This window comes from Haliotis cracherodii, unplaced genomic scaffold, assembly GCF_022045235.1.
Source record: "Haliotis cracherodii isolate W230 unplaced genomic scaffold, xgHalCrac1.p SCAF_8, whole genome shotgun sequence".
Taxonomy (NCBI): Eukaryota; Metazoa; Mollusca; class Gastropoda; order Lepetellida; family Haliotidae; genus Haliotis; species Haliotis cracherodii.
The window spans coordinates 26,791,261-26,819,005 of record NW_027266341.1 but is presented as its reverse complement, the minus strand read 5'-3'; the positions used below and the strand labels follow the sequence as shown (position 1 = coordinate 26,819,005).

Below are 27,745 nucleotides of genomic sequence, written 5' to 3'. Positions count from 1 at the left end.
GTCTCTCCCACAGAGTTCCGTAACCTTCACATGCACCTGAAGGAGTCGAGGGAGAGCCTCCACGCACCCCCTAGCAGCAGCCCCCTCGGCAGTCCCCAGGCCTCCCCCACAGGTCACCGGAAACGTCTTGTGGACACCCAAGAGGAGATCAACATCACTGAGCTGGTTGAGACACTGTCCCATACTGAGAACCTGCAGGAGCAAGCTGACATCATACACTACCTGTACATACAGAAGTGAGTACACGGTTGCCTCTTACATCAGTAGTGTTTTATCCCTTGTTTCACCAGGTTCTTATACTGGAGAATGAAGGGTGTTGAAGAGTTTGTGTGAGGTGGAGGTGAGGTGAAATGGGGTTTACTGTTGCGTCTAAGATTATTGCACTTACGTGAATGCATATGTGTGTGTGGCTGCTTGAACTAGTCCTGACTGATGCCGATTTATAGTGCTAGCCCACTGAGATACCATGACACAGTTTCACATGAATACCCCACTCAGACACAGTATTCTGACTCCGAGCCGACCAGTCCTTCTCCAGACAGGGTAACAACAAGTACCATCTTTTAACGTCTTTTGGTATGGCACATCCGGGATCAAACCCCGGACCCCGCTCTCTAGGAGGACGCTCTACCACTAGATCACAGAGGTGGTCAAAGAATTGGGGACTTTGCTAACACTGTGGCATCATACTCCAATATTGTGACATTATTCTCCGATGTAGTGGGTCATGCTATCAACCACTGTTTTGTCTGCCCAGCTGTCTGTTGCCCAGGTTACGGGCAAATCATCACTATGGTGACACTTTGTCATGTCGTTCTAAGTACTAATGCTTGTTTACAGAGGCCCTGACTATGATACCAAGATCGGCGAGGACACATGCACTGTCAAGCAGCTGCTTACAGAGTTGTATGAGAAGGTGAGACACAGTCTTATATGACCTGTTTATAAATTATGGACCAGTCATTAATTACCTGATTACAAGTAGCTCGAAGTTGCTGACCTGATGTCAGATGTGACTTGTAGGTAGGATGTTGCTGACCTGATGTCAGATATGACCTGATGTCAGATGTGACCTGTAGATAGGATGTTGCTGACCTGATGTCAGATGTGACCTGTAGGTAGGATGTTGCTGACCTGATGTCAGATGTGAACTGTAGATAGGACGTTGCTGACCTGATGTCAGATGTGACCTGAAGGTAGGATGTTGCTGACCTGATGTCAGATGTGAACTGTAAGTAAGATGTTGCTGACCTGATGTCAGATTTGAACTGTAGGTAGGACGTTGCTGTCCTGATGTCAGATGTGAACTGTAGGTAGGACGTTGCTGACCTGATGTCAGATGTGAACTGTAGGTAGGACGTTGCTGACCTGATGTCTGTGTTGTCAGGCGGGACACTGGAAGCAGTGGTGGCTGGTCCGACACACAGCTGGGATGCTGAAGAAGAGAGTGGAGGACTTGGCCCTGGTAAGGTTAAACGTCATCATCACTAGATAGGGCAGGCCTCACACGGAACATCATCATCACTAGATAGGGCAGGCCTCACACGGAACATCATCATCACTAGATAGGGCAGGCCTCACACGGAACATCATCATCACTAGATAGGGCAGGCCTCACAGGGAACATCATCATCACTAGATAGGGCAGGCCTCACACGGAACATCATCATCACTAGATAGGGCAGGCCTCACACGGAACATCATCATCACTAGATAGGGCAGGCCTCACACGGAACATCATCATCACTAGATAGGGCAGGCCTCACAGGGAACATCATCATCACTAGATAGGGCAGGCCTCACAAGGAACATCATCATCACTAGATAGGGCAGGCCTCACAAGGAACATCATCATCACTAGATAGGGCAGGCCTCACACGGAACATCATCATCACTAGATAGGGCAGGCCTCACACGGAACATCATCATCACTATATAGGGCAGGCCTCACACGGAACATCATCACTAGATAGGGCAGGCCTCACACGGAACATCATCATCACTAGATAGGGCAGGCCTCACACGGAACATCATCATCACTAGATAGGGCAGGCCTCACACGGAACATCATCATCACTAGTTAGGGCAGGCCTCACACGGAACATCATCACTATATAGGGCAGGCCTCACACGGAACATCAGCATCACTAGATAGGGCAGGCCTCACCCGGAACATCATCATCACTAGATAGGGCAGGCCTCACACGGAACATCATCATCACTAGATAGGGCAGGCCTCACAAGGAACATCATCATCACTAGATAGGGCAGGCCTCACACGGAACATCATTGCACTTTATGGTGAAGTCCGAGATTAAATAAAGCCATAAGTTTGTTTGTTGTTTAACACTGCACTCAGCAAGATTCCAGCTATATGACAGCAATCTGCAAATAATCGAGTTTAGACCAGACATTGACATCATAAGCACCTATGTATGCAGTTTGGATATGATGACATGCGTCAGTAAGCCTGATCATACGATCCCGTTCGTCGTCACATTCGACAAGCATAGTTGAATCTTACAGTCAAGCATGGGTTGTTAAAGACCTCTTCTTGACTTGGATCTTCATGGGTCTAAAGACATTAGTAATGTTGACTGTTGACAGATACATGTCTGGTTTTTTATACCATTTGATATTGGTGGGATTCCAAATCCTTCCTCTCTCAGAGTGCATGGGTTCTAAGTATGCCTGGCTATAACTGATGTCTGAACTGTAAGTTTCTCCAGAGCTATGATAATAATTTAAGGAAAGATTTTTCAGAATACATTGTATTAATGACTACAACCACTGGAAAAATAACTGTTTAGTCATATACATGTGTGACTTTCGATAAGTGTTGAATGAAGGCTTGCCTTAGAGACCAAAATGTGGTATTTCTTCCTTTGAATATTAATGAATGACACAGTGATCTACCCCTCTGTCCAGGCTGCTACAGACTTGCTGGTGAGACAGAAACAGCTGTCCGTGGGCATGCCCCCCGACAGGGAGAAGATCATCACCAGGTAGGTGTGACTAGACACAGGTGTGACATCACCAGGTAGGTCTGACATCACCAGGTAGGTCTGACTAGACACAGGTGTGACATCACCAGGTAGGTCTGGCTAAGAACAGGTGTGACATCACCAGGTAGATGTGACTAGACACAGGTGTGACATCATCAGGTAGGTGTGACTAGACACAGGTGTGACATCACCAGGTAGGTGTGACTAGAAACAGGTGTGACATCACCAGGTAGATGTGACTAGACACAGGTGTGACATCATCAGGTAGGTGTGACTAGACACAGGTGTGACATCACCAGGTAGGTGTGACTAGACACAGGTGTGACATCACCAGGTAGGTCTGACTAGAAACAGGTGTGACATCACCAGGTAGGTGTGACTAGACACAGGTGTGACATCACCAGGTAGGTGTGACTAGACACTGGTGTGATATCACCAGGTAGGTGTGACTAGAAACAGGTGTGACATCACCAGGTAGGTGTGACTAGACACAGGTGTGACATCTCCAGGTAGGTCTGACTAGAAACAGGTGTGACATCACCAGATAGGTCTGACTAGAAACAGGTGTTACATCACCAGGTAGGTCTGACTAGAAACAGGTGTAACATCACCAGGTAGGTCTGACTAGAAACAGGTGTCACTTTACCAGGAAGGCCTGACTAGAAATAGGTGTGACATCACCAGGTAGGTCTTACTAGAAACAGGTGTGACATCACCAGGTAAGTTTGAGTGGGAGGTGCTAAGTGAAATGCACTTTTACAAATGTGATTAAAACTACAGTTGAACCATAATCATTTTAAGCGTGGATGGCATTCTTTGCAGACATCCATTCTATCTGTAAATGAGTTGATACCATCAAACGAGTAGAACAGGTTATTGTTACAATGAATATGGTAATCACAATCCGAATGTCTGTTTTAGTCCACTTCCCCCAGAGGAGCTGGCCTCCATCATATTTGATGCTTGTGGAGAGGATACCAGCACTGCTTCACTTACACAGGTGAGAGACTAGAGCATTATCAACAAGCTAAGTGAGTGGGTATGGTTTTACGCCGCTTTTAGCAATATTCCACCAATATTATGGCGGGGGACACCAGATATGGGCTTCACACATTGTACCCTTTTTCGAATTGAACCCGGGTCTTCGGCATTACAAGTGAACGCTTTAACCACTAGGCTACCCAACCACACCAACAAGCTAAGAGGTATCACTGAGTATCTTCCCGAATGGATGTTGTAAGCCCTGAGGCTTTGCATTTGGCACGTGAGGGACAGAAATTTGGTGTTTCCAAGTTTCGAGTTACCGTATTTGACGTAATAAGCGCCCAGCTCCAATAAGTACCCACGGCAACATTTGCTAATATATTGGCAAGTGAACAATCATAATTAGCAACCCTTCCGATTGATCAATGTGCACAAGACTTATTTATTCGTGTATAATACGCACTTGTGTGTTATATGCACCCTTAATTATGGGAAATTAAATTCTGGAAAAATGTAACAGTTCAGGCCGTCAGCATAAACCACAAAATTTATCTTTCAACTCTGTTTTTTCCACCAAAATAATATTCTGATAAGAGCCCCCTATTTCTAATTTTGAGAGCACCTTGGGCGCTTATTACGTCAAATACGGTAGTTCTTCTATATATTACTGACTGTCAGTTAATGAAAAAAATAAAAGTAAAAACAGCCCGACAATTAATTTCACGGAAGTCAGCCTATAGTGCAGATGACATATTTTCAATTTGTGACGTCACAACCAATGGAAGTCATATCGTATTGTTATTTTCAGTGAGTGAGTGAATGAGTGAGTGAGGTTTTATGTGGTCGTATCAATATTCCAATATCACAACTCCCTTTAACTTCTTGAACATAGACATACAGCAGTCTTAGTGCTAAGATTGCTTTGTGCAAGCAGGCCCAGACCTAATCTCCATCCTCCATGTTGGTACAGTGGGTGAAGCCAGTCTTTATGTCCCTGAAGAGGATGTTGCTGTAATACTTCTAATTGTTGAGTTGACCTCACTCACCCTTACTGTTCAGTGATGGGGCGGTCTGGTAGCCTAGTGGTTAAAGCGTTTGCTCGTCGTGCTGAAGACCCAGGTTCGATTCCTGACATGGGTACAATGTGTGAAGCCCATTTCTGGTGTCCCCCGCCGTGATATTGCTGGAATATTGCTAAAAGCGGCGTAAAACCATACTCACTCACGCACTCACTGTTGAGTGACCTTGACTTTGATAAGCTGTCCTAGTATTTCATAAGAAACACTGTTTGTACAGAAACAAATGTTCCTCCAAGATACAAATACAGTTTGTGAACGGTAAGCCATGGCCCCATTAGCTCTATTTGTAAGATAACACACATTGATGCCATTTGACAGTCTATGATTAAGGACAGGTAATATGCAGAACTTCTACAGATGTTTGTGTACATGTACTTTCAAGTAGATCTATGGAAATAGAAAAGTATGGTTGCCATGTTTGTTTTGAAGTGAAATGTTAGAATATAAACATGTTTGGAAAATGTCCACAATTCATGTTTCCAGTGTTTAACTTTCAGGAGCTGCTAATCTATCTGGCAATGTTTATCAGGACAGAGCCAAAACTGCTCCACGAGATGCTGCGTCTTCGTGTTGGCCTCATCATACAGGTGATGGCCATGGAACTGTCTCGAACACTTCAGTGTACAGGTCGGTCACATGACATCACATCATGTTCTGCACCATCTCGAACACTTCTCCGTCAAGGCGGTCACAATATATTACATCTAGTTTCTGCACCATCTTGAACACTTCTCTGTCAAGGGCGGTCACAATATATCACATCTAGTTACTGCACCATCTCGAACACTTCTCCGTCAAGGGCGGTCACAATATATTACATCTAGTTTCTGCACCAACCAAAACACTTGCTGAGAAAAATTGGCCTCCATCACCCAATGCTTGTCTGTCTGGGGGAACCCTTGGCAGAATAGGCTCCCATCACCCCATGCTTGTCTGTCCTGGGCAGTCCTGGTCAGAATAGGCCCCCATCAGCCCATGCTTGTCTGTCTGGGGGAACCCTTGGCAGAATAGGCTCCCATCACCCCATGCTTGTCTGTCCTGGGCAGTCCTGGTCAGAATAGGCCCCCATCAGCCCATGCTTGTCTGTCTGGGGGAACCCTTGGCAGAATAGGCTCCCATCACCCCAGACTTGTCTGTCCTGGGGAGTCCTGGTCAGAATAGGCCTCCATCACCCCATGCTTGTCTGTCTGTGGGGATTCCTGGTCAGAATAGGCTCCCATCACCCCATGCTTGTCTGTCCTGGGGATTCCTGGGCAGAATAGGCCCCCATCAACCCATGCTTGTCTATCTGGGGGAACCCTTGGCAGAATAGGCTCCCATCACCCCAGACTTGTCTGTCCTGGGGAGTCCTGGTCAGAATAGGCCTCCATCACCCCATGCTTGTCTGTCTGTTGGGATTCCTGGTCAGAATAGGCCCCCATCACCACATGCTAGTCTGTCTGGGGGAACCCTTGGCAGAATAGGCTCCCATCACCCCATGCTTGTCTGTCCTGGGGAGTCCTGGGCAGAATAGGCCCCCATCACCCCATGCTTGTCTGTCTGGGGGAACCCTTGGCAGAATAGGCTCCCATCACCCCATGCTTGTCTGTCCTGGGGAGTCCTGGTCAGAATAGGCCTCCACCACCCCATGCTTGTCTGTCTGTGGGGATTCCTGGTCAGAATAGGCCCCCATCACCCCATGCTTGTCTGTCTGGGGGAACCCTTGGCAGAATAGGCTCCCATCACCCCATGCTTGTCTGTCCTGGGGAGTCCTGGTCAGAATAGGCCCCCATCACCCCATGCTTGTCTGTCTGGGGGAACCCTTGGCAGAATAGGCTCCCATCACCCCAGACTTGTCTGTCCTGGGGAGTCCTGGTCAGAATAGGCCTCCACCACCCCATGCTTGTCTGTCTGTTGGGATTCCTGGTCAGAATAGGCTCCCATCACCCCATGCTTGTCTGTCCTGGGGAGTCCTGGGCAGAATAGGCCCCCATCACCCCATGCTTGTCTGTCTGGGGAACCCTTGGCAGAATAGGCTCCCATCACCCCAGACTTGTCTGTCCTGGGGAGTCCTGGGCAGAATAGGCCTCCATCACCCCATGCTTGTCTGTCTGTGGGGATTCCTGGTCAGAATAAGCCCCCATCACCCCATGCTAGTCTGTCTGGGGGAACCCTTGGCAGAATAGGCTCCCATCACCCCATGCTTGTCTGTCCTGGGGAGTCCTGGTCAGAATAGGCCTCCATCACCCAATGCTTGTCTGTCTGTGGGGATTCCTGGTCAGAATAGTCCCCCATCACCCAATGCGTGTTTGTCTTAGGGGATTCCTGGTCATAGTGCCCAGATGGATTACTAAACTGTTTACAACCAACAGTCAGATAACTTGTCATGAAGTTAGGATCAGCAGACCTGATGAACTAACAAAGAACTGACTATTTTTTCTGCCATTGATTTCCAGGGGCCACATGTGAAACCAAGGACTGTGGGTTTGAATCCTAGATTTGCACTGATTATATTTATTTGGTTGTCAAAACCATACCCTTAAAGCTTACTCGTGGATATCACCAAAATGGAAAACATACGAGGGCTGGTCAAAAAGTTCTGAGCCTAACAAACAAAACCAACAATTGTGAAAGTGTTTTTAGTTTAACGTTTCAACATTATCTCCCTGCTTTTCAATACACTTCTCATATCAATAGTGAAGCTTTTCGATTCCAGTCAGGAAGAAGTTTTCCGAAGCCACCTGGAAATCCATTCACGTCAGAGTCGAGGCCATTGCTGGGACACTTATCCCCATACACTTATGACATTCGGTCATGAATTTCTTGGGGAGTACTTTTCTCTAAAGTAAAAAACTTGATGACTGCCCTGTACTTGTTCTTTGCCATTTCTGTGTCCATTTGGACCCCTTTCACGTTCAACTGGCTGTCACAATATACAAACGGCCTCAACAGACCAAATACACTTGCAATGAACTATTCAAACAATGTACTACATTGACTGGTTCACTTTCTTATGGCCGATGGTTGAAAGTTAGTCAGTCTTAGAACTTTCGGACCGTATAAGATCACTCCAGGGTTTCATCCAACATCAAGCTGACACACCGTGATAAAACTGAACTACCGTTGAAAGCAGTGTTGAACCAAACTCACTGAATTATCATCTAGGCTAGATATGCATCCAGAAGCATTGTCCGAAATGCCAGAGTTCCTCCACCATTGTCTTGTGTGTCAGGTTTACAGGTAGTACTTACTTGTATCTATGTATGGTACTGTTGCAGGAGAAGAGGCCTCTGACTATCTGTTGAATCTCAGTCCCTTTGAGATGAAAACTCTACTGCATCACATTCTCAGTGGCAAGGAGTTTGTCATCAGCAAAGGTAGGTAACTCTTAAGCCTTCTATACGAAAATGGTGCAAATAGGCCTATACTTGTGCCCTTTAATCCAAACAACTACAATTAGAAAGTGAAAAACGTTTAGATGGAATAACAGTGGAATATTAATTCCAATTTTAAAAATACATATTTATGCATAAAAATATTTCATTATAGATTCAATTTGTATGCTTTGACTGAGGCCTTTTATGTAGAAATTGATTAAATTTCTTCATGTAAGAATTTATTGTATGATTATCAGAATGCCAACATTGCATTTGTATTATTACTCTCAAGTACAGTCAATATTATACTTGAACAAATACTTATGGATGTGTATTCACCATGTAAAGGTCAAGGACAAAGTATGATACGGCTTCTTTAGCCCACCAGAAATGTAAATGTTCAGGTTTAGCTTTAAATATATTTTTCATCCTGTTTGTCCAGACTTTATCTACCTCTACTAAGAAATATCAAACTCTTGTTTATGTTCAATTAGACAAACACTTCCTGAAAACACCTAAACTCACCCATTTGAAACATAATAACCTTACTTAGTCATGTAGTCTTGTTGAAAGGCCCATACATCCAAGTGTTGAAATGAAAAAACTTCATACCTCTACTGAACAAAAAAGTCAGGGATCATGAATTACTTTTAGGGGTATGTTTAGGAAATAGTGAGCTCGGTTTTCACTACAAAACAATATCCCAAAAACTATTCGTAATCCTTGACTTTTTACATATTTGAACACATCTGATAACTTTCAGAATGACTTTCAAAGTTTTTTTCTCATTTCTTGAGTTTCGTATATCCGGTGGTCTAAAAGGATCTCTTATACCTTGTCCTTTTCTGATTTGCTTTTTTATTGAATGAATTCTGCAGAACATAAAATATATATTGTTTTGTATATGTTAATGACACCTTGATGTTGCCTTTTCATCATTAGCTTGTGATGACTCCATTATTACCCTAACTCACTGTTTTGTAACACATTTAGGTTTGATCAGTAACTGGACTTTGATCCCCGGCACGACAAACTAATTCTTATTTGATCCCGAGCATGAAGAACTCGTTCGTATTTCTCCCCGTGAAGGTGGGGCTAGAAATGGTCCTCAGCAACCCATGCTTGTTGTAAAAGGTGACGGGATCGGGTCGTGAGGCTCGCTGTTTGGTTGATGCATGTCATCTTAACCCAACTGCGTGGATTGATGCTCATAAATATCAATCACTGGATTGTCTGGTCCAGAACCGATTATTTACAGACCGCCGTCATATAGCTGGGATATTGCTGACTGCTGTGTTAAGCAACAAACAAACAAACAATTCTTGTTTCAGCATCTGGCAAGATTCTCTTTGAACTTAGATATAGCAAACACGTAGGTTTTTGTTCATCTTTTTTTTTCTTGCGGTCAAGGTACACTCCAAGGGTGGTCTTCATAATCTCGGACAGCATTTCAGTGGATTCTAGGTCTTGAGCAATCTCATTAAAATCAGATCTTAGTTCTTGCTACCACTAAACAAACATCTGAGAACATCCCATTACGGGTCACATCAGAACGACCTTTCATCCAACCAATCAGAGCATTGCTTATCATGAAATTGATAGTCGGAATGTGATTTGGACCTCGAAAACTTTAACGCGGGGTATTCCAAATGACAGGCTTAACGATTGAATCCATGCAATCTAGACCAGCTATTAACCATTCCAGAATGTTCACCCTTCAGGTTTTAAATTTTTAATCAAGAATTCGTCAAAATATGTTTAGAAGCGTAGTCGCCAATTAAAAATTAGTGCCGTAAAGCACGAGAAAGCTGCCTTCTGTTTGGCTCATGTCAACTTCTTGTCAGTCATTCCACTGGTCGGTCAAAGTTTGTGCAGGGTCGGTCTGACGTGACCCGTAATGGGGTGTTCTCAGATCTTTGTTTAGCGGTAGCGAGAACTAAGATCTGATTTTAATGAGATTGTGTCTTGATCTTCTTAAGTGTCAGTTTGGACTATTTATTTCTCTAATTGGTTTCAAAATGGTAATACTGTCACCTAGTAACTTAATTTTTGGGAAAGGTTTAATAATGAATCAGTTAAGTGATAACTTGTATGAATATTGGAATTTGTAATAAGAAACACTCTGAATGAAGGCGAGATTGTGATGACCATGCTGGGGCTGCGGCTGATCGAAGTGCACAATCATATTTTTGCTATATTAATGCTCCTCTGTCGTAAGGAAAATAGGGTTTGAGTGAGGTGGGACAAGTGTTACTAGATTGATAAAATTATTCAATAAATGTAAAATTCAAAAAGAAAATTTAATTGACCTCTGCGTTTAGGTTAAATATTGACTTTTTAATGACATGAACACTGATTTCACTAATATTGCTCAGATAATTGGGATTTTTTATCAAAATAGGAATTGTTTTCAAATTTAGTACAAAGAATTTTTGAAATACTACTGTATATGTAATGTTTCATTAACAATAGATAAAACACATTGTTTGGGTGCCTATTTGAAACCTACGTCTAGTTGTCCTTAGAAAAGAAAATTAGAAATGAAATGGGTAAAAGTCCATTTATCATCACTTGGCTTCAGTCAACTCAGAGTTTAAACTCAACATTTCTTTCGCATCTGTGTTGTGTGCATGAAGCACTCCAATCTACATCACTGCTAGACTTACTACCACGCTCCTTTTTCACTTCTACAATGGCACTGCTATCACATTTTTTTTAACATTTTCTTGCAGAATATAAATATAAAGTTCCATGGCACTAACCTTTATATTAAATATTTTTCTTTCAAAAAGGTTCTCAAAACCATTTTTTCCTCATCACATTATGATATAATGCAGCTATGATTCACAAAATATTGTGTGTTTGTCTATCAGTGGTTGGCCGGAGCGTTGGTTGACACCTGGCTTCTAACTTCCATTGTCTAACCTGGTGTTGTGCATTGTGCTTGTATTTTCTCTCAGTCCTCCACGACCATGAAGACGAGAAACGACTCACCGTCAAATCTAAACAAACACGAGAGGAAACAAAGTCATTTGCTCGTCTCAGTCAAAAAAAGGTTACAGTATACATCTTAAAACCGACTCTGTGTCTCCATCTCATCATCAACATATATATCAAGTGTATATCAAGCGTGTGTGCACACCTGTGCTGAGTGCTCACATGTAGGTTAATTTACAGGATGCAATGTATCGATATACTCACAGCTTGAACCTGTCCATGTCCCAGCTTATCCCAGTGTCAGCTTGTATATCAACATGATCAAGTATATGCACGGCCATCTGTGTGCTGAGTGCTCACATGTAGGTTACAGTATGCAATATATCGATATACTCACAGCTTGAACCAGTCAATGTCCCAGCTTATCCCAGTGTCAGCTTGTATATCAACATGATCCAGTATATGCACGGCTATCTGTGTGCTCAAAAGGTTACAGGATACAATATATCGATATACTCACAGCTTGAACCAGTCCATGTCCCAGCTTATCCCAGTGTCAGCTTGTATAGCAACATGATCAAGTATATACGGCCTTCTGTGTGCTCAAAAGGTTAAAGGATGCAATATATCGATATACTCACAGCTTGAACCAGTCAATGTCCTAGCTTATCCCAGTGTCAGCTTGTATATCAACATGATCAAGTATATGCACGGCCATCTGTGCGCTGAGTGCTCACATGTAGGTTACAGTATGCAATATATCGATATACTCACAGCTTGAACCAGTCAATGTCCTAGCTTATCCCAGTGTCAGCTTGTATAGCAACATGATCAAGTATATGCACGGCCATCTGTGTGCTCAAAAGGTTACAGGATACAATATATTGAAATCCATGTCCTATCTTACCTCAACATCGGCTTGTATATGAAGTGTATATTCAGCATATGCACATACCTGTGTGTGCCGTTCTAAATTTTATCTGAAAAAATGTAAGGTTGACTCCAAGGAATGCATCATTTGGTTGTTAAATATTTGGAGCCTTTATCAAAGCCACACTTAGATCAGACCAATAGCTTGAATCTGATTGGTGATTCTGATATATAGTGTTTATATAGGGCTTGATAATTCACTGCTTTTGTACCCAACTGTTGGTTGCTTGGTGTGCAATACAGGCAGGAATCACTAACAGAAGACATCTCTATAGTCCGAGGCTGGTTGTGGTTGGTGTGTATATAAGAAACAGTTTGGCAAGCTGTTTCCTAAATCAGTAATGATATATAGTATAACATATTGAATCAGTAATGCTACATGGTATAGTGGTATAGTGAATCAATAATGATATATGTTACAGTAGTATAATGAATCAATAATGCTTCATGGCATAGTGGTATATGCTACATGGCATAGTGGTATACTGAATCAATAATGATATATGCCATAGTGGTATATTGAATTAAGAATGATATACAGTACAGTAGTATACTGAATCAATGTTGATATATGGTATAGTAGTATAATGAATCAATAATGATATATAGTGGCTTAATGAATCAATAATGCTATATGGTATATTGAATCAATCATGTTGTATGCTGCGATCTATTTAATTAATAATGCTGTATGATGAAGTGATGAAGATCATGCGATTCAGTCTTATGACATACATGGAAGAATGCATTGAACTTTAGCGTAATGATCTACTGAATCAGAAATAAAGAATATCAGTGGCTGAGAAAAATAAAAAAATGAGACATAATGTGCCTTAGTGGTCCTTCATAACAAATTAATCATGGATGCACAAATGCTTTCAAGGCCTTTCCAGCATGCTTTAGCTCCAACAGACTGCTTATGCTTCACTGCCTATGCTGCATTGCTTACCTCTGCTTTTCACTGCTTGTGACCACGCTGTGCTTTAGTAGTTGGGTTTTTGATGCCCCTTGTGTTCATCATCACTGCATGTAGTGGAAGGTGCTTGTAGCAAGAAAAACATACAACTTTGTGGAAAACAACTTCTCGTTTATTTCACATAGTGAAGTTTTGATGTAGATTCTTACACCGATATCAAGCTGGAGTGATTCCAATTTGATATCGCTGTAAGAATCTACATCCAAACATCAATTGCTATGTGAAATAAACGAGAAGTTGTTATCCATAAAGTTGTACGTTTTTCTTAATTATTTTGCCAACCTCTAGAATGCCAATCAAAGAGTCCTTGTAGCAGTTCATGTCACAGTCATGCTACCAGTGGTATGTCTTTGTGTCATCCCATAATTCCCTCATCTACAGTCATGTGACCAACACTTCCTGTTCCTTAGTTCTAGTGTAGTGTTTTGTGTTTAAAGTTTTGAATTTATCGTACCAATTTTGCCTGTGCTGTTTGAGCATGAAGGAAATTGTAAAAAAAACATTGAAAGAGGATACTAAAAGACCTGTTGCAGCAACTGGAAACGTCACATAGTGATAATTACTTGGAAGAGCAACACTGACAGTATCGCCACACCAGTTTGTAGGAAACGATTGTCTGTGGTGGTTTTATAACTGATCAGTCGGTGTTTGACATCTAACATCAATTTCGGTAGATTGGGAGAACACTTGTGAACAGCTGATTGTTTTTCCAGTTTAGTTTACGAGACAATACACACAGTAATCTTTATCCCTGCATATAAAACAAAGCCTAGCATTACAAAACATACAATCGAAAAGGTAAATCATCAGCTCTAGTAATATTTAGTTGCAAATTTTCTCATTTTCATTGACAAAGTTTGTAATAGCCTTGTTTATTTCAAAGTAGTTTTTTTTACCAACAGAACCCATACATAAGCCGACCCCTTTCTACAGAATCTTTGTTCTGGTCCTCAAAATTTGGCTTATCTGATATACAGTAGTTGCTGTGTGAGTGTAGCTTGGCAGTTGTAGCATGCAGGGGATCAGAGTGCCACTAACACTAGCACGTACTGTATGTATGTGGTGTGGACACAGGTTGTGTGGCTACAAGTGTACTGATGGCAAGGTGTTGTCACTCAGGTAGCTCTAGATGGAATGTTGGGGCACAGATTGTACAGATGAGCAGGAAAAAGTCATCGGTGAGTTCTGTAATTGACAGATAATGTTCATTTGCTACACCTCCCGGTATTTCTTCTTTTTTTTTTAATAATTAATGCTTTGATATGAATACTGTAAATCGTGAAATTAATGCGCCTCCAAAAGAATGCAACCACTCGACCCTAGCCTAAAATGCGACTCAATATGAATGCGACAGCCCCTCCTCTCAAGCATCAGTGGATTTCTATCTAAAGATGTCCTCAGTCAGGTTTAGAATCCTCACCTTAATCCAGCCTTACATTAATCCAATCATACACCAAATAGCACCGCTTATTAGAGCTGTGTAAAGTACTTCCGCAAAAACAATATATACACACTGGCTCGTATCGGCCTTTGACGCAGTCGCTAAGAACAAAGGGTGGCGTCTGTCTGGATATGCAGGTGTGATCAGTGATGACATAAGTGAGTAGAACTCTTATCTTGACCCCAGCAGTGACAATTCACAGGATGTAATTAGTGTTTGAATGACATTGTTTATATACTTTATATACAAGTGCTGCTCAATAAACAGTGGTGTGGAATACAAAATGTCTAAGTGGTATTTTTGCTATCCAAAATGTCTTATTGTTGACATACATGCGATGTTTAAAAATGCGAGCAAAGACCACTCTCATTTTTTGCATTTAATCCAAGCTCGCATTAATTTCAAGATTTACAGTATATGATATATCAGTGTGAGATTTAGACCACGAGAAGCCCCCATCTAGTAACATTCTGGTGATAGACCATATGTTGCTATATTCTACTGAAACCAATGCTGAGAGTCAAATTTTGGATAAAAACTCAGAAGCTTTTGGCGAAGACAATGATGTTGACTAAACATTAAAAAGTATTAATTATTGTTCAAAGAGATGCATACTTTAATAAATATGCTATCAGGCTGAAATGACTCGGTATTTTGAAAGCAGATATTGTAAATATTGCCTCGCTGTAGTGTGACAATGGAGCACGGGGGCTCAGTTTAAAACACCACTTTGGCTGTGCAGAGTTGCGTTCCTTAGCCGAGCCAGGATCTGATAACTCTGCTAGGACCAACAGTAGTTTGGATATAAAGAGAGTTATTCTGAGATCAAACTGCCGAAATTATTGCTCATCTGTCTCAGGGGCCTTTGTGAGGATAATTTGTTTTCTTTATTTCATAGTGTGGATTTGGGGTCACTAACTTCTATCAACCATAACTATTACAATCTAGCCATGTTAATATATTCATGTATGTTTTGGGTGTATGCTATCATTCACTATATATAATAAGTGTCTGACAAGTCTGTCCAATTGGTAACTGCGAGAGTGAAATTCATGGAAAGTTCATGTCTATGCCATTCTGATTTTCACAATGAAATTGTTTAAATATGTATTGACTGCGATTTGTGGTTCATCATATATCTACTATTGCATTAACAAGTTAACATACCATTTATTATATTGATGATTCCCCAGAAATAATAGCTGTTATCTGACAACTCTTCCATTACCAAGTTTATGAAACAAAATACTAGTATAAAATAACGCCAATGTTTGTGTATGCCAAACAGTTAAGTTTCACAGATCATGTATACAGTAATGTTTCCATATAATTATGTCATGGACAATGAGTTGATCTGTTTGGTGTCATGGAACCTGTTTGTGATGGCAGATTGTCAGCCAGAGTGATCTCCCCTTGATAAGCACCACAGAGGAAGATGCAGATGACAGTTCCTCTGACCGACAGGGCCAGTGGATGAGGCGTAGACGACTGGATGGGTCACTCAACCGTGTCCCTTTAGAGTTCTATCCAAGGCTGTGGACAGTGCTAGAGAGGGTAAGTCTGCAAATAAAAATGTTTGACATATGATGAGTCAATAATTTCTAGCGATTGCTGCCATTGTTTTGGTATAATTATCTTCAGCCATGAGTGGGCTACGGATCACCCAGTTGTCGAGTTGCTCTCAAATTATAGTGTTAACACTATTTTACTCTTCCTGGTCATCTAAACAAGGGCACCAGCATTCTGAATAACGACGGACAGTTCAGACAGGTGTACAGGACTTTACATGAACCCAATGTTGACAGGCCCAATGGATGCATTTTCGAGTCAGCAGCTTTGATGACATCACATTTCTCATAATAACGTGACAAATCATTGTCAAAATGGCTGATCGAAAATGGGTGTCATTTGAAAATAGGACTAAAAATGTCTAAAATCTGCATCACTCAGGCTTTTTACTATTCCGCTGACCTGCTTTGATGTAAGTGAAATAGTTTCAGGTGGCGAAATACTGAACTCACTCACTGACTGTCTAGCCTTGAAATGAACATGTTGCCCAAATAAACATTTACAAGTATTGTTTTTTAAATATTCAATTTTAATGCAAACATACCAAAGGTCATATTCAAGTGAACAATTTTAAGAAACAGGCAGGTTTTTAAGGAACTCAGGTATTAACCTAAAATGACATCCTACCCTGTCCCCTGTTAAATCAATAAGGGATTAATGTGCACACGTTGATGGATGTACGAATAAAATAGCACACTAAGATATATACAGTATGACGTTTTCTTTAAGATAAAACATTACATCCATAAATGGTTGAATTATTTTTAAGAGTTTAATACTGTTTAATTGTACATTGATGCAAAACTGTTAACAGTGAATGATTTCACTATGTTCTATGTTCCCTGTAGTAGAGTGTCAATTTGGTAGGATAGTTAACAAGTGCATATAACAATAACATGCACACATACTTAGGAGCTCTCTAGGGGAGGGTCATAAAAAATAATACACATACTGCATTTAGTGCTTTTGCATTTTGGACATAGGAGGGTCATCCAAAAATATGACAAGTGGTGTAAGGGCAGGGGGATTATTCAGTGCATTAATGTCTCAAAGACCTCTGAACAATGCAGGGATGAGCTTTTTCTGCAGGTCTGCGGAATTCAGCGGATTTACGCTATATCAAGTGAGTTAGTGAGTTAGTTGGGTTTAACACCACTTTTAACACGGCGTGTCAGCTTGATGTGGGAGAAAAGCCCGAAGTGATGCAGGTCGCAGACGTTTACCACTTCGGTGAAACCCACGAGCACGAGTATGGTGCTGACAAACCTAGAAACATAATTGGGGCGAACAGGGATTCAAACCCACATTCATAGGTTTCTGGCGTGCCCAAGGGACGCAAGTCTGCACAGCGAATTGCGGCGCTTTAGATGACTGGGCCACCCGCTATATCAAGGGCCACTGTAGTGATACATATGTACAATATAAGAAAAAGTCATATGGTGACTTTCTGTCTTTTTAAAACACCACTTTACATATCCCTGACAATGTATGACATGTTAATTCCAAATATGTCAGAGAGAACAGAATCTGTTAGTAAAACTCAGTCGAATACATAGCCCGGGCAAGCTGACCCAAAAAAGGTAGAATTTGTATATAATTCTATATGTTTTGCAAGATGTTAATATTTCCTATGTAACACTTTTTCATGCTTTTAGTTCAGCTATTCCACTCTTGGTCAGTTAGCCATAAAGGTTTGTGTTATGTGTCAATAAGTATTTTGTTATTTGCAGTGCCAGGGACTGTCCATCAATGGACATATGTTGCTTGGCAGCTTGACACAAGAGGTGAGCTTGTACCGTCTCCCCATGGCGATTCCAGGGAGAGGATATCCCTACTAATGCATGGTCAGGCTGAGTATGAATAACGCTGTATGAATTAGCCCATGGTGTATCACAGTGTCCTGATGTTGAGAGTGTTGCTCACGCTATCAGTCACTAGGTTGTGTAGGACCTGCCATGACTATATGAAGGCTGCTTTGATACTGGAGAATTGTGGACTGCACGTAAAACAATATCCGGTCATTGTTGTGTTCTCGAGTTCTGTACTGTTCCTGCAGATCTGTGAAGACTCAAGTGTTCAAGTGTGGAGTATGTACTGACACATGAGGTTGGCATATCAGGACATCCCTTGATATTACCATCTGATATATCTTTTTATTAACACACTAACCCGTGAAGATCCGGGGTACAACAGGTCTTCAGCAACCAATGCTTGCCATAAAAAGGCACTATGCTTGTATCCCAATTGCGTGGGTAGATGCTCATGTTATTAATCACTGGATTGTCTGGTCGTGACTTGATTATTTACAGGCCGCCGCCATATGGCTGGAATATTGCTGAGTGCGGCGTTAAATAAGAAACAAAACAAACAAAAACAACTGTTCCCGCTAAAAGTGTCCCTTGGGGTTCTGGGTCAGTCGAAATTGGGTTTAACGTTGCATTATTATTGCACTGGGTGTGTGTGTGTGGCTGCTTGTACTAGTCCAGACTGAAGTTTGTTAAATAGTGCTAGCCCACTGAGATACCATGCTGTAGTTTAACATGGATACCCAACTCCGACATAGTATACAACTAAGACATGCACTCCTCGTTTAGCCCCTTAATGCCAAGCGCCCGGTAACAAGTACCATCTTTTAACGTCTTTGGTATGATGCGGCCGGGGATCGATCCACTGACCTTCTGCTCTCCGGGAGACTGCCTCCGTGGTCTACTGGTAGAGTGTCCGCCCGGAGAGGGGAAGGTCTGGGGTTCGATCCCTGGCCGCATCATACCAAAAGATGTTAGGAGATGGTACTTGTTGTTACCCTGTCTGGCGCTCGGCATTAAGGGGCTAAAACAAGGACTGGTCAGCTCGGAGTCAGTATACTGTGTCTGAGTGGGGTATTCATGTTAAACTGCGGCATGGTATCTCAGTGGGCTAGCACTATAAATTGGCATCAGTCCGGACTAGTACAAGCAGCCACACAAACACATGTACATGCACGTCGCTATATAAGTGCAATAATCTTGGACGCGACGTTAACCCAATTTCACCTCACCTCACCTGCTCTCCGGGCTGACACCCTATCCACTAAAACAAGTAGGCAGTCTTCTGGGCCCAGTAGGTCCCAGTCACTCGTGCTTAGGGTAAGAGCTGACTAAAAGGCCATGATGAGTGCCCATTCGTCACCACTCGCCCCTTTCCGTAACCTGCAAGAAGACTCGTCCCCCTATCGATGAATGTTATGTACAAAAATACGACAAACCAATCAGAATGTGCGTATGATTTCAAGTTCTTCGTCAAAGAATCCCTCAGAAATAATTTTTGATTTTACATATGTCTTGCATCTAAAACTATACCCAAGACACAGTTAAATGTGTTCAATCATACTGTATAAATCCGCATGTCCAGATGTGATTTCAATTGCATCTGAAATATATATTATATATGGGGAAATAAATGTGAACCATTACGCAACGAGTTGACAATTGTTTTAGGTATGCCCGTTTGCGCAAAGACGGAACCCGGTCGCAAAAATGGCCATAATAGGGGCACGAGTCGCTATTTGGCTTGTCCCGGAATAACACAAGTTGGTCACGAATGGATGAGTGCCATCCTTGATCATGCTTTCAGTCACTGGTTTGCCTGGTCCAGCCTTGATTACTTACAGGCTGGTGTGATATAGCTGTAAATTTTACTGACTACTGCATCAGACAAGTTTTACTCCCAAGGTGTGGTGGGATAGTCTAGTGGTTGAAGTGTCGGCTCAGGTTCACAGATTTAATGTGAAGCTCATTATTGGTCTCTGTTGTGTTATGGCTGAAATAAGCAGAGTAAACCACGAATCACTCACTCACTCACTCACTCACTCACTGGTCCCTCCCCAGATGACCCCGCGGGAGTTCAAGTTTGCTCTGCAGGTGGAGAAGGTGTTGAACCTGATCCCGCAGCCGGAGTATCGCCAGCTGATGGTGGAGGCGCTCATGGTCCTCATCCTGCTGGTGGAGAATGATGGACACCACATCAACATGAAGTATGTCATTGAGGTGCACAAGCTTGTGGAGGATGCCAACAGACTCTTCATCAAAGATCAGGTAAGACTACCAGCTTCTTTAGAAAGGCTGATGGTTCAAGTGAGGCAAGTCTTGTCATCAATGTCGACAAGCTTGTGGATGATGCCAGTAGATGCTTCATCAAAGATCAGGTAAGACTACCAGCTTCTTTAGAAAGGCTGATGGTTCAAGTGAGGCAAGTCTTGTCATCAATGTCGACAAGTTTGTGGATGATGCCAGTAGATGCTTCATCAAAGATCAGGTAAGACTACCAGCTTCTTTGTCATCAAGGCCGACAAGCTTGTGGAGGATGCCAACAGACTCTTCATCAAGGATCAGGTAAGACTACCAGCTGTTTTAGATAGGTGATGGCTCAAGTGAGGCAAATATGTCATTGATGGGGACAATCTTGTGGAGGATGCCCAGATATTATTCATCAAGGATCAGGTAAGACTACCAGCCTCTTTAGAAAGGGTGATGGTTCAAGTGAGGCAAGTCTTGTCATCAAGGCCGACAAGCTTGTGGATGTTGCCAGTAGACGCTTCATCAAGGATCAGGTAAGACTACCAGCTTCTTTAGAAAGGGTGATGGTTCAAGTGAGGCAAGTCTTGTCATCAATGTCGACAAGCTTGTGGATGATGCCAGTAGATGCTTCATCAAGGATCAGGTAAGACTACCAGCCTCTTTAGAAAGGCTGATGGCTCAAGTGAGGCAAGTCTTGTCATCAAGGCCGACAAGCTTATGGATGATGCCAGTAGACGCTTCATCATGGATAAGGTAAGACTACCAGCTTCTTTAGAAAGGCTGATGGTTCAAGTGAGGCAAGTCTTGTCATCAAGGTCAACAAGCTTGTGGATGTTGCCAGTAGACGCTTCATCAAGGATCAGGTAAGACTACCAGCCTCTTTAGAAAGGGTGATGGCTCAAGTGAGGCAAGTCTTGTCATCAAGGTCAACAAGTTTAAGGATGTTGCCAGTAGATGCTTCATCAAGGATCAGGTAAGACTACCAGCTTCTTTAGAAAGGGTGATGGCTCAAGTGAGGCAAGTCTTGTCATCAAGGTCAACAAGCTTGTGGATGTTGCCAGTAGATGCTTCAACAAGGATCAGGTAAGACTACCAGCCTCTTTAGAAAGGGTGATGGCTCAAGTGAGGCAAGTCTTGTCATCAAGGTCGACAAGCTTGTGGATGTTGCCAGTAGTTGCTTCATCAAGGATCAGGTAAGACTACCAGCTTTTTTAGAAAGGGTGAAGACCCGGGTTTGATTCCCTCCATGGGTACAATGTGTCAAGCCCATTTCTGGTGTCCCCCGCCGTGATATTGCTGGAATATTGCTAAAAGCGGCGTAAAACCATACTCACTCACTCACTTGTATTGACAGAAAATGCCTCCTGGGACGGTGCAGTCCAGTATGGGAGCAGCCGGAATCTGCCAGCATCTGTATGACAGCGCCCCGAGTGGACGCTTCGGTTCCATGGCCTATTTGTGTCGTGCTCTCGCCAACACCATGAATCTGCCCCTCAAGAGCAACGAGGATCTGGAATGTGCAATTAGCTAAAGAGGAAGGGGTCCCGACTCCCTTGAAATGGAAAAAGCCATTCTATGGGAACATGTCTGCAGGGTACAATGAGAACATCTGGAATATGTTATTTGTCAGACAAGGGTGACAGTCAGTGTTGACACGACTGAGATAGAACAGTCCATTCTGTGGCAATATGTCTTTGAGGTATAATGAGAACACCTGGGCTATGTCATTTGTCAGACAAGGGGTCAGTCAGTATTGACACACTTGTGATGGAATGTTCCATGATGTAGGAAATGCTTTGAGGTGTGTTGAGAAACATCTGGAATATACCATTAATCCAACAAAGTGGGCAATAAGTAATGACACCCCTATAATGGAAGGTTCCATTTTGCGGGAACAGGATAGAGGTATATTAAGAAACACCTGGAATATACCACCAGCTAGAGAAGAGGGTCATTGGTGGAATATTCTATCGTGTGGTGAATGAACAAACCCAGACTGACAAATGGTGAACTTGGTGTGTGCCTAATGTACTGGAGGAAGCCATGTTTCTATCAGGGTATACCGTGTGAAGTGTGGTACACACTTTCTTATGACTTTATTGGTATCAAATCAACACACGGGGGTGAAGGAGTTGATGAATTATGAGAGTTCATTATCGTCTCTACATCATCTCACCATTTGATCATTCTTAATACCACGTTTTCTCTTTCCTCAACAGGGGTGGTCGGGTAGCCTAGTGGTTAAAGCATTCGCTCGTCACGCCGAAGACCCAGGTTCGATTCCCGACATGGGTACAATGTGTGAAGCCCATTTCTGGTGTCCCCCGCCGTGATATTGCTGTAATATTGCTAAAAGCGGCGTAAAACCATACTCACTCACTCACTCACTTTCCTCAACACCGGGGGCCCATTCCACAAAGCGATCTCAGCACTACAATTACCAGTATAGTAAGCCTCTATTAAAGTATGGGAGTTAAGATCGTCTTTGCACTACGATCGCTTTGTGGAACGGGGCCCTGGTATTTATCTAGGATTCCAAACTTGATGGCGAATGCCCTTGGGATTTTTTATTAGAAGTTTTTTGTTTTCTTAAATCAAGTTTTTAAACCTTGCATCTTAACATTGCATTGAATGCACCTATGTATTTATACTTCTTCTTCGTGATCGGTTATCATGAAATACACATCTTCGACTCCAAAGCAGCAAGAGTTCTAACTACCAGTATGTATAAACATAATGAACTGGGGAATGTTTTAATTCCAGTGAAGGAATTTTGGTGACATCCGTTGCAGACAGGGTGATGAATATCAGTCTCTGAGCAAGTCTAGATAAATCCCTGAACACAAAGTCAAAATAGATGCCAGGTCCCATTCCAAAAGGTTTGATGCTCATGATGTCAATCACTGGATTGTATGATCCAGACTCCATTATTTACAGACCGCCATCATATAGCTGGAATATTGACAAGTGTGGCATTAAACAACCAAAAAAACATATATAACCAAACTTGACTTCTGTATAGATTGCTCAAGCTAAGATATTCCATATTTTATCTTAGCGTGTGACTTAGCAATAGCAGTATGTAAACTTCCAGGCAAAAGAAAGTATACAGTAGAAATGGCATTTGACCAAACAATTACAAAAGTTCTCCAGACGTTACTACCCAGAAACAGTCATCAAAACAGTCATCAAAACACTCCAAAACAGGATACTTGTATCAAATACATCACCATTGAATAACCACTTCTTGTTTCAATTTTAGCCGTCATCAAACACAGTTGTATTCTATTTTTGCCCAGAAGTCTCTATCGTTTAGAAAATTGGTTGTTATATGTTGTTTCTGTTTGGTCAAGCAGTACTTTAAAGATCATGTTGTTTTAATCTGAAGTACAAGATGAGGAGTTTCACTCTTGACACTTAAGAAAATTTGACCCTGATTATGATGAAATTACAGTTCGGGATATTGTCGATGTATTCTTACATTTCTGTTCCAACAAAATCTGTCCTGGAGTTTGAAAGCCCAACACTGTTTCTTGGGAGACCATTTGCTTTGGGCTTGTCAGTCTGTTGTTTAAAGGTTTGAATATAGAAAACCAAGTGGGTCTGTACGTGAGGTAGTGTCCCACACTGTGTTACAAGGAGAGGTTTTCACCAGTTTATGCATCCCATATCACCAAATATTAGATGCATGTAATTTTGATAATCTGCTGTGAAGTATGTCATGTTGTTATTCATGCCGTACCTTTGCAACATGTGACACAGGTTCAGAAACGAGAGCTTGCCAGGGGTCACCTTTTCATAGGGACCCGTGAAGATAGAAATACATATGAAGATCTGGGGTAGAATAGGTCTTCAGCAACCCATACTTGCCGTAAAAGGCGACTATGCTTGTCGTAAGAGGCAACGAACGGGTTGGTTGAAGCATGTCATCGATCCCAATTGCATGTATCGATGCTCATGATATCAATCACTGGATTGTCTGGTCCAGACTTGATTATTTACAGACCGTTGTCATATAGCTGGAATATTGCTCAGTGTGGCATAAAACAACAAACCAATCAACCAGCCAACCTTTTAACAGGGGAATGTTGTGTGTGAGGACTCTTAGAATAGATTTTCCTGGTTATATTTCTGTCCCTGACTCCGGTACGTCATCTGTCCATATCTAAGTTTCAGCTCAGGAGATGAATATTGAATCTTGTATGTATTGATATAGATATAGATTTGATTGTTCACAAAGTTATTTGAAACCAAGGTTTGACATTAGATAGCTGAGGTGTGTAATGTACATCTGTGTGCACATGAAAACATTACTGAATAATACCAGGATTTGAAGGTGTTTCCTGATCAGAGTGGACTGTCAAGTAGCATAACTGCGCCGCTTTGTTCTCACATTTGTAGAAATAGTTGAGCCTGTCCATGACAATCCAATCATGAATCCAGCAAATTCTCTCCTTGTGTTCACAGTTATCATGAAATTGTCAAAGTGTGTAGAGTTTGTTGTTTGACCGTTAACTCAAATCACTGAATGCAAATCTATTATTGCAGTTGTATCATTGTGTGCAGTGATATTCCGTATTCGACGTAATAAGCACCCAGGGCGCTATCAAAATTAGAAATAGGGGGCTCTTATTAGAATGTTATTTTGGTGAAAAAAACAGAGTTGAAAGATAAATTTCGTGGTTTATGACGACAGCCTGAAATGTTTATGTACGACAGATATATTTTTTCAGAATTAAATGCCCATAATTAAGGGTGCATATAACACACGAGTGCGTATTATATGCGAATAAATAAGTCTTGTGTACATTGATCAGTCGGAAGGGGTACTAATTGCGATTGTTCATGAGCCAATATCTCAGCAAATGTTGCTGTGGGCGCTTATAACATCGAATACGGTATTTGTTCTCAAGAACATTGCTGCAGTTTTAATGTTTTAAGGGGCTGTGTATTTGAGGTTGAATGTCCCTACTAGTATATGTGTTATTGGTTCAACTTTCAGTGAACATGCATGCAGGGCCCCAAAATTCTTAACCATGATGTTGATTTCCTGACTTTTATTTTGAAAAAATATTTCTAATGCTTGTGTCTGTGATAAATCATTGTGTTCACCTAATAAATGACTGTACAAATTGCCTATTAGTTTGTCCTTGTGTGTGACGACATGGTGGAGGATTTTTTATGTTGGAGGGTTTAATCTGTCCAGCTGTTACTTGCATGTCACCAAATCCCAGGCTTGCTGAGTTGGTTGATGAATGTCATTGTATCCCAATTGTGTAGATCGATGCTCATGATGTCAATCACTGGATTGTCTGGGCCAGACAATATTATTGACATACCAATGGAACATTTCCAGTTATTTAATGTGGCAGTCAGTGTTATTCCCAGGCAAATCAGTGACGTTATCCCATGCCCCTCACGGACCTGCGATCAGCCGACTTAGATGTTTGTATGACGTCGGATGATGGGGGGCATTGCTCATAATATAATAACTGGTTTGCCTGGTCCCGACATTTCACAGGCCACATTCAGGTAGCTGGAATATTAGCAAGTGAGGCAATTACAACAAATGCGATCTTGTACTCTGATTTGACACTGTCAACCACAGTGAAATGAGGCCCAGGTGAAGATATGGGTCAGAATAGGTCTTTAGCACCCTGTGCTTATTGTAAGAGGCAATTAACGGGAATGGGAGTGAGGCTCGCTGACTTGGTTATGCATGATGCTCATGATGTCAATCACTGGTTTGTCTGGTCCAACTTAATTATTTACAGACCGCCAACATATGTGGCGCTTTACTACAAACAAACATACACGCTTGAATTACGCATCACGATAGTCTAGGTCACTTGATCAGGATAAAATAGGGGCGGTCGGGTAGCCTAGTGGTTAAAGCGTTCGTTGTCACGCTGAAGACCCGGGTTCGAATCCCGACATGGGTACAATGTGTGAAGCCCATTTCTGGTGTCCCCCGCCGTGATATTGCTGGAATATCACACACTCACTCATTCAAATTACGCATAGGGCTGTGACAGAACTGAAATACTTTTCAGAGCAGCGTTAAACCAACTTGCTCACATGGCAAAGACCGCCTCCATGGTCTAGTGGTGGAGTGTCTGGCCAGAGAGCGGAAGGTCCAGGGCTTGATCCCAGGCCGCAGCATACCAAAAGACGTTAAAAAATGGTATTTGTTGTTACCCTGTCTTACCCTAGTACAAGCAGCCACACACACACACGTGCATGCACATCGCTGTATAAGTGCAATAATCTTGGACGTGACGTTAAAACCCATTTCACCTCTCCTCACTCACATGGCAAGCAGTCAGCTTCGACAAATAAAACACAGAGACATTTATCACCACACAGATATATTTGTTCAGTGTATTTATATAAAAGATGAGAAATATAGATAACAGAATAAGTATATACATCTTCAACTGCAACACAGTGGTATCCTGATGACCAGCATGGAAACACAAGTTGACACGAACATTGACAGGCTGAGTCATCCTTGTTTAGCCCGTGTATTAAATATCCATTCTAATGTGACATATACCCGGGACCCATTCTCCACCATAGCGTTGTTACGAAAGTGATGCCACTATCACTCTTATCTCTTAGAACAGAATTTCTCCCGCTCATGAACTTAGGATCAACAGCCAATCAAAATGCCCCTTCTGAATGTGCGTTGGGCATTCGAAATCTCCAGCGAGCCCTCCATATACATTAAGTCAAAATCAGAAGACAACTATAAGTGAACTATTAGCTGGAAAAGACGTTTTCCAGAGTACTGGAACAGAGAGGGAAGTCCTCAAGCCACAAGATGTTCCAGCTGCATTTGAAATAGGTTGAAAAAGTACAGGGCCCTGTTCCACAAAGTGAATGCAATGATATGGTAATCGTATCTTCAACATAGGCTTTACGATCATCGTAGCGCTCAGATCGCTTTGTGGAACGGGGCCCTGGTGTTATCACCGCTTGTTCCAATCATGGAAGAACATGGGGCCCTGTTCCACAAAGTGATTGCAATGCTATGGTAATCATAACTTCAACATAGGCTTTACGATCATCGTAGCGCTCAGATCGCTTTGTGGAACGGGGCCCTGGTGTTATCACCGCTTGTTCCAATCATGGAAGAACACTTTTTATTTGATTGGTCTATTTTGCCGTGTTAGTCTAACCAGATCGAAAGGAAGGCATGGTGCTGATGGGTTCTGGGTACATTACAACTGACATGGTACACTGGACAATGAAGGATGACAGAGTGATCATAGCACTGCCACTTTCTAAACTCCATGTCGGGGACTTCAGCCACTAGTTCAAAACTAATAAAGCAAAATCTATTTTGATCCAGTTGGACTAGCTAATATAATCCTACATGCTCAAATCAAAAGGAGACTTCTGGGTTGGTAG

The 27,745-nt window shown here is 42.2% G+C and overlaps 1 protein-coding gene across 9 annotated transcripts in view; it reads left to right on the top strand.

Annotated features, from left to right (window-relative positions):
* LOC139450608 (probable phosphorylase b kinase regulatory subunit alpha) overlaps nt 1-21,963 on the top strand; it is a 73,207-nt gene extending 51,244 nt beyond the window's left edge. For 6 of the 9 annotated variants that reach the window (XM_071232384.1, XM_071232379.1, XM_071232382.1 and 3 more), the window contains 12 exons: nt 14-236; nt 841-916; nt 1,388-1,465; nt 2,929-3,005; nt 3,927-4,005; nt 5,566-5,695; nt 8,326-8,424; nt 14,342-14,445; nt 16,098-16,262; nt 18,008-18,061; nt 20,144-20,350; nt 21,687-21,963. In XM_071232384.1, the coding sequence (XP_071088485.1) occupies nt 14-236; nt 841-916; nt 1,388-1,465; nt 2,929-3,005; nt 3,927-4,005; nt 5,566-5,695; nt 8,326-8,424; nt 14,342-14,445; nt 16,098-16,262; nt 18,008-18,061; nt 20,144-20,350; nt 21,687-21,863 (1,469 nt within the window). In that variant the 3' untranslated portion in view covers nt 21,864-21,963. Of the gene's footprint in view, nt 1-13; nt 237-840; nt 917-1,387; nt 1,466-2,928; nt 3,006-3,926; nt 4,006-5,565; nt 5,696-8,325; nt 8,429-9,755; nt 9,797-11,384; nt 11,480-14,341; nt 14,446-16,097; nt 16,263-18,007; nt 18,062-20,143; nt 20,351-21,686 lie in introns of all 9 variants that reach the window. The other 3 variants (XM_071232377.1, XM_071232380.1, XM_071232378.1) reach the window with 3 other exon arrangements.
* Nucleotides 21,964-27,745: the final 5,782 nt, after the last annotated feature.